Genomic DNA, 6,314 nt, shown 5'->3' on the forward strand with positions numbered 1-6,314 from the left:
ACACTCAGTCTTTAAAGTAAAACACAGCAGAAAATAAATGAAGTCAAAGACTAGCGGTCCTGTTGCTCTATTTTCACCTGTAAAGCAGTAGTAGGGTAGGCGGAGGTTTGCCCTGGTGCAGGTGTGCCGCAGCGGTCCGTTGAAGAATCCGCGAGTTTCTCTGTGAGTTTCCCATTACGTCGTAGCTACTCGGTGCTTGCTTGGAAGTTTAGGGGGTTTTTTTCGCTGTAAAAAGTTTTCTTCCCACGCACAACGGACACTAATGTTTTTGTCAATTTTTATGGAATCAAACTTAAAGTAAGTCAGTACTTCCACGCTTTAAACGCTGCACGCTCATACTCTCTCCCGCACTGGATATTGTTGATCTGCACACAGCTGTTGTCACGAACGACGCACTCGTTTACGTCACTGTCATGAGACATTCTCGCAAAAAAATCACGGTTTTAGTAACGCAGTAACGCAGCGTTCCTACGTGAAAGTAACAGTAATCTAATTACTGTTTTTGCAATAGTAATTCCTTACTTTACTCGTTACTTGAAAAAAGTAATCGGATTACAGTAACATGTTACTTGTAACACGTTACTGTAATCCGATTACATGTCCTGTAATCATTTAGATAGAAGCTAGCGAGCTAACTTCCTGCTAACTTCTAACTCCGTTTAATGTCATAAATTCCGTTTTCATGGATGCCTGGATGTTAAACTCAATTGTTACACCTGGTAGAGCAGAACGCTGATCATTTTATTACAGATGAAAGACTTTAGACAGTTTTTCAACTCTCAGTAATGCCATAGTGATCGTTTGATATATGGACCTGCAGCGGAGTTTAGGCCCAGACACGGCTAGTGACGTCAGACTTAACGACCGGATAACAAAATATCTTAACTGCTAGCTAAAAGTACATGACATTGGCTCTAGTGATATTCATGTCATGATCATAGGTCAAAACTGAGAAGAGACGTGCATGTTTAAATAAAGGAAAGGAACACGTTTTTTTTAAGACCTGATATCCAAGAACTCTCCAAGGACTGAAAATTCCCACAAGCTGTCACTTGTATTTTACATAAATAACAACAGTTAGCCTCTATTTTTTTTTTTTATAAAATATGTTGGGCTGTTCCAGCCTTTGCAAATTTGTAGAAATACTGCATTATTGTATTTTTTCATTACTTCAGTCAGTGACTATCTGCCCAGAACTTAAAGGATCTATTTTATCTGTTACCTGAAACAAGCCACTTGAGTTCACTTTTTTAATGTTAAGCCAACTCTCTTCTGATTGGTAAGGTATCCCCCCTCCATGAAATCATACTGTACAGAAAGTAGAAAAAGCCTTAACAAGCAGACTGACGCATAGGATTTTGGCTCACACTGACAACATGTCCTTACAATACTTTGTCTATCACACATCCCTTTATCTGACCCTGCTCAGTGTGTCCAAGCAACAGGCTGTGATTCCCAGTCAGGTCTTTGAGCTGGGTGACGGCACCTGCAGCTACCAGGACTTTAGTCTAACAAGGAACAACCGCTTCAGCAGTGCACAGAGCAGCAGGAACATCATCCAGCCACCCGCCACTGTGCTGCACTTCTACAATGCCCCACCAAACCTCAATCAACACCAGTTGCAAAAGGCAAGGCCACACCTGCATGAGACTTATTATTTCAATGGAGAAATGCTCGACTTAATGTCTACTCCAAGTGAGCTTTCTAAGTAGAAAAGTATGCGCTCCACTGTGGCACGCCTTGAACTTTGAAAGGATTATTCAAAGATAATGACTGGTATGTTGGTTGTTTGTTTGGAAGCATCTTTGTTCACACATAGAAAGAAACGTTATTTTCTTTCTGCTCAGTGTACGTAACAGAATAGACAACAAATAATTACTATGGAATAAATAGATGGAATAGACTTGTTACTATATATAGTCAAGTCCTCATCTTGACTATATATAGATATATAAAATAAAATAAACAGTAAATTAAACTTTCTAAATGTTTTTGATTTTACACAATAAAATCAAATAAACCTATAAACCTAAATAAACCTAACCGATGTCAATAAACCTAGTATAACCTTGTTCAGGGAGATTTAATCTTCAAGTTACTCAGTTTTGCCTGTGGTCTTAAGATCACTACTGTAAACGTATTTTCAGCAGTGACAACCAACATTGACAACCAACACTTTTTGTCAAGTTTTAGTTTGGTTTTATATTAACAAAAGAAAATGCAGGAATTGCTTTTAAAAATGCTTTTCTATCTTTCTTGCCAACAGCTCTGTACTGAATACAACATTTCAGCATTCTCTAAGTTCAAGGTTTTTGATGCCAAACGTAAGTTTAACCAATTAAGCAGCGATAATAACTCCTCAGGTCCAGGCATCAGGAGATATCATTCAGTGTGTACACGTGTGGTTTTTGTTGTTATAAACATTTCCGTCTTTCCCCCATCTTCCTCTTCCTCTAAGCAGCCAGCTCAAAGACTCTGTCTGGTCTGTTGGAGTTTGACAGTAAAACTGAAGCTGTGGAGGCTCTGACAGTCCTCAACCACCACCAGATCCGAATACCCAGTAAGTATTCAAATGATTCTTAGCCTGTATCAGAACTGCTGACAGCAGCAGCTTCTCTGAGGGCCTCAGTCACAAGTCGAGAGAATATTCTCCCACTTTTGAAGTGTTTACTGAAGGTTGCTGGCAGTCCCTGTGAAACCAGTCGCTAAAGACATGTTCTGATATTGCTTCAGAAAGTGTGAAAGAGGGTCCAAGACATGCAGAGGATGACTGAGTCAGACTTAAAGCAGAATGTTTATTGGCTGGTACCAATAATCAAAAAGAAACATAAATTCAAAAGGGTAAACTGAAAACTATTAACCACGAGGAAGATCACTAGAGTTACTAGGAAAAACACACTGTCAGTGAGGACAAGGGGAAAGAGGATGACAAGACACAGCTTATTATAGTAAAATATATAATATAATAATATATATATAATATAAAATAAAGTCATGCAGTAAGGATTACTGAAATAGGATAGTTACAACAATCAGAATTAATTATTTTGTCTTCAAGTTAGAAAAAATAGATAAGACAAATTAAGACTAGTTACCTAGAATGAAGGATGAAGTTAACAGACAAGATGAATGGGTTTCAAGGTCCTGATCACTCTAACATAAGGTATAATGTTTTGTTCAGTTCCCCTTTCTTTCAGCATGGTCAGTGCAGAGTGCGGCCTCTCATATGAGATTATCTAACACTATTAGATGAGGCTTTACATAGGTTGGGTAAATTAAGTAAAGAAAATAGGACGCCATCAAACAGATAAGCATTATTCAAACTTCAGGACAATACAAACGTCTCATATGTTGATGTTAAACTGAATGTCAGGAGTGGTCTTTCACAATAAAGTCAACATCTTTTCTCCAACCTGCAGATAGCTCCAGCCCTTTCACCCTGAAGCTCTGCTTCTCCACCTCCTCCCATCTGTGACCCAGAAACAAGATGACCTGGACAAACTGCAAAAGAGTTTATTTGTTCCTTGAAACAATTCTACTTTTTCAATGGATGATTGCTGTGTGGTCAATGTAGAAAAAAAAGATTTTAGCAATAAACTAAATAAGTGACACCCTTGAAAATTAGATAATTGAGCCAGACTTTTCTTTGTTAACATTTGTTAATATTTCATCTCATAGTTTCGGTGTAATTTGTTTGAATGTAAAGTGTTTGAATTAATTGAATTCCTTACAGGGGCTTAAAATGGAGTACACTAGGAAAAATCTAATGGGAAGCAATTAGGAACATTTGTGCTTAGTTCTGTGTTCAGTCCAAAGACAAATGAAGATAACAACCTTATTTTATTTGTGTAATTAAAGAGAAAATAGAGAAAGCTTATATCATTATTAAAGCCCACCTGCATCAAACCTTTGCCTCAACTTAAAAATATGAAAAAAGCCTTTTAATAAACTTAGATTAAATCAAAAATACAGTTTGTTCTAAAACTACTAAACCACTGCTGAACTCATTTAGTAGTTCTTTAAAGCTAAACAGCAACTTCAATTAATAAATTCATGTCTGTTTAAAAAAACAAATGTCTGCTTTTATTATTACTGCGAGTGCCCTGATGTTGTATTTACTCTTCCCATCATCAAAATTTAAATAATATTTTGTAAAGAAGGTGCTGGGTGTAACTGCTGTAAAGTACTGTGTAATGTTCACTATAAGTAAAACATTAACCCCAGGAACATTTATGCACTTTATGGTTGTTGATGAGTACTGCTCGCACTTCCAGTTGTTGGATTATATAGCATACCTTCTTTTCCCTGGATATTGTTGTCTAATGCTGTCTTCCAAACTTTTTCAATCAAACCTTAAATACACTGCTTAAACCAAACTAATTAATTTTTGCTGTGATGTATTTGTGTTATGAAAGGACGCTGAACAGCAACAGAGTTAATAAAACTATTGATTTCTGTTAACTAACAGAAATCAACCAGCAAGATAGAATCATTAAAAATGCGTTGAACATGAATTTTTATTTTGTTTCTACGTTCCTGCATCGTTTGAAACCAAAGACACCAAAGCAGGCAGAAGATTTAAAGATTAATGGACTAAGTTTTTAAAAAACCTAACCCACAATGTAAATACATACATAATTTTTGCTACATGTCTGGATCAGGCTAACTTCACCACTTAGCCAAATGTCAGATTTTTTTTGTACATGTTAAAAAAAATAATATAACAGCAACGAAGAACACAATCAAAACAAAACATAGTGAAAACAAGATAATCATAATAAATAACATGTTGAAAAAGGACTAGGAAGAAGCATAAGCTTAAATGTTAAATGTCGTCATTTTTATGCTTACCATCTCTACATTGTTTTAACTCTGTGATGAAAGGAATCCCCTTATCCCCCCCCCCCCCCCCCCCAGCCTCTCGAGGTTCTGGGGGGGGGGGGAATGTAGTGTTTTATTGCAGATACATCCTATCTGGAAGATCTGTTTCTTGTGATGTACACACACACACACATATACATACAGTACCTTGTCTTTGTAACCAAGGGGGGTTACGAGGGGAGGTGCGTGTAAACTATTGTGTATTGTGTGAACTGTTTTCCCAATAAAAGGCAGCAAGCGGAGGCAGGATTTGGGGTCATTTTGTGGTAGACACCAACGAGGCCTCCCTTGCAAGTAAATCGATCGATCGCTGACTGTCTTGTTTTCTTCATGATGAATAAGTCTCTAAACCAGCGGGGAAACACAGACCCAACACATAGGGTAAGGGCTTTGTTGATGTGTGTGTTCTTGGTTTGTGTCGACTTTCGTTGTTTGTGTTGGCTCCATATTCTTAGTCTCAAGTCATTAAAGGCAGAGCTCATGTTTATACAAGAAAAACATGTTAAAGCCACGGAGCACAGGAAACATAGGGCTAATTGAGTTTCTCATGTCTATGAGTCACCCTTTACATCCAAAGCTAGACATGCAGCTATTCTCCTTCATAAGTCGGTACCTTTTCACTCTCATTTTGTCATAAATGTCATTGAGATTAGGACCCATATGCAGACTCACAGAAAGGCAGAGTTTATAAAAGAGCGAGCAGTTTATCAGCCTGATTACTGGAATTCCAGAATGGCAAAAAAACACATTTAAAGAGCAAACTGAAAACAGTGACTATTGGAACAAAACACTAGCAACTACACTGAGAACCGAAACCTTTTAGGTTACTTGTGTAACCCCAGTTCTCAGAGCACTTGAGGACGTCCATCCTGTAAAACCAGACAAAAGTGAGAGGTGAAGACCAGCTTGCTACTGTATAGATGCAGCCAGACCACGAATGAATTAAGTCCACAGGCCCTCTGCTGCCCACAGCTCTGACCCAACAGCAATTGCCTGCACAAATTGGTGTGACAGCTGTTTCTCAGTGATAGGCCTATGAAATGAAAAGCTGGTTACGTTTCAAAATACTTTTAGTCCTGTCCAAATGAGCACACAAAAAGCAAACAGGACACAGCATGTGTTGCTCTTCAGAAGAACAAGGAGGGCAGGGAGAATCCTGTCAAGGTAATAGGCACACATGACCCAGCCACTTTAGACTTAGAAAAGACAGGCGAGTAATCACATCTGAACAAGCAACTTCTTTAAACCAACATTTTTAACTTGTTAGACTTCATCACACCATCAGTAGGGTAATAAGGCTGAATGAATATGTTGAATCTTTCTTGCTAATTGCTTTGCTAAAAGGCAGATTACATGAAGCCCTGTTCAACAGCTGATTTGGAAGTACTGACATCTGCTGGTTATTCGATGTACCACAGCCCTGTGGCACATTC

The 6,314-nt window shown here is 38.0% G+C and overlaps 1 protein-coding gene across 2 annotated transcripts in view; it reads left to right on the forward strand.

Annotated features, from left to right (window-relative positions):
- LOC102783373 (heterogeneous nuclear ribonucleoprotein L-like) overlaps nucleotides 1–4,894 on the forward strand; it is a 32,134-nt gene extending 27,240 nt beyond the window's left edge. For both annotated transcript variants that reach the window (XM_087842427.1, XM_087842428.1), the window contains 4 exons: nucleotides 1,430–1,628; nucleotides 2,267–2,324; nucleotides 2,462–2,560; nucleotides 3,420–4,894. In XM_087842427.1, coding sequence (XP_087698553.1) covers nucleotides 1,430–1,628; nucleotides 2,267–2,324; nucleotides 2,462–2,560; nucleotides 3,420–3,475 — 412 coding nt within the window. In that variant the 3' untranslated portion in view covers nucleotides 3,476–4,894. The remainder of the gene's footprint in view (nucleotides 1–1,429; nucleotides 1,629–2,266; nucleotides 2,325–2,461; nucleotides 2,561–3,419) is intronic.
- Nucleotides 4,895–6,314: the final 1,420 nt, after the last annotated feature.

This window comes from Neolamprologus brichardi, chromosome 6 (genome assembly GCF_056152115.1).
Source record: "Neolamprologus brichardi isolate AB-2024 chromosome 6, ASM5615211v1, whole genome shotgun sequence".
Taxonomy (NCBI): Eukaryota; Metazoa; Chordata; class Actinopteri; order Cichliformes; family Cichlidae; genus Neolamprologus; species Neolamprologus brichardi.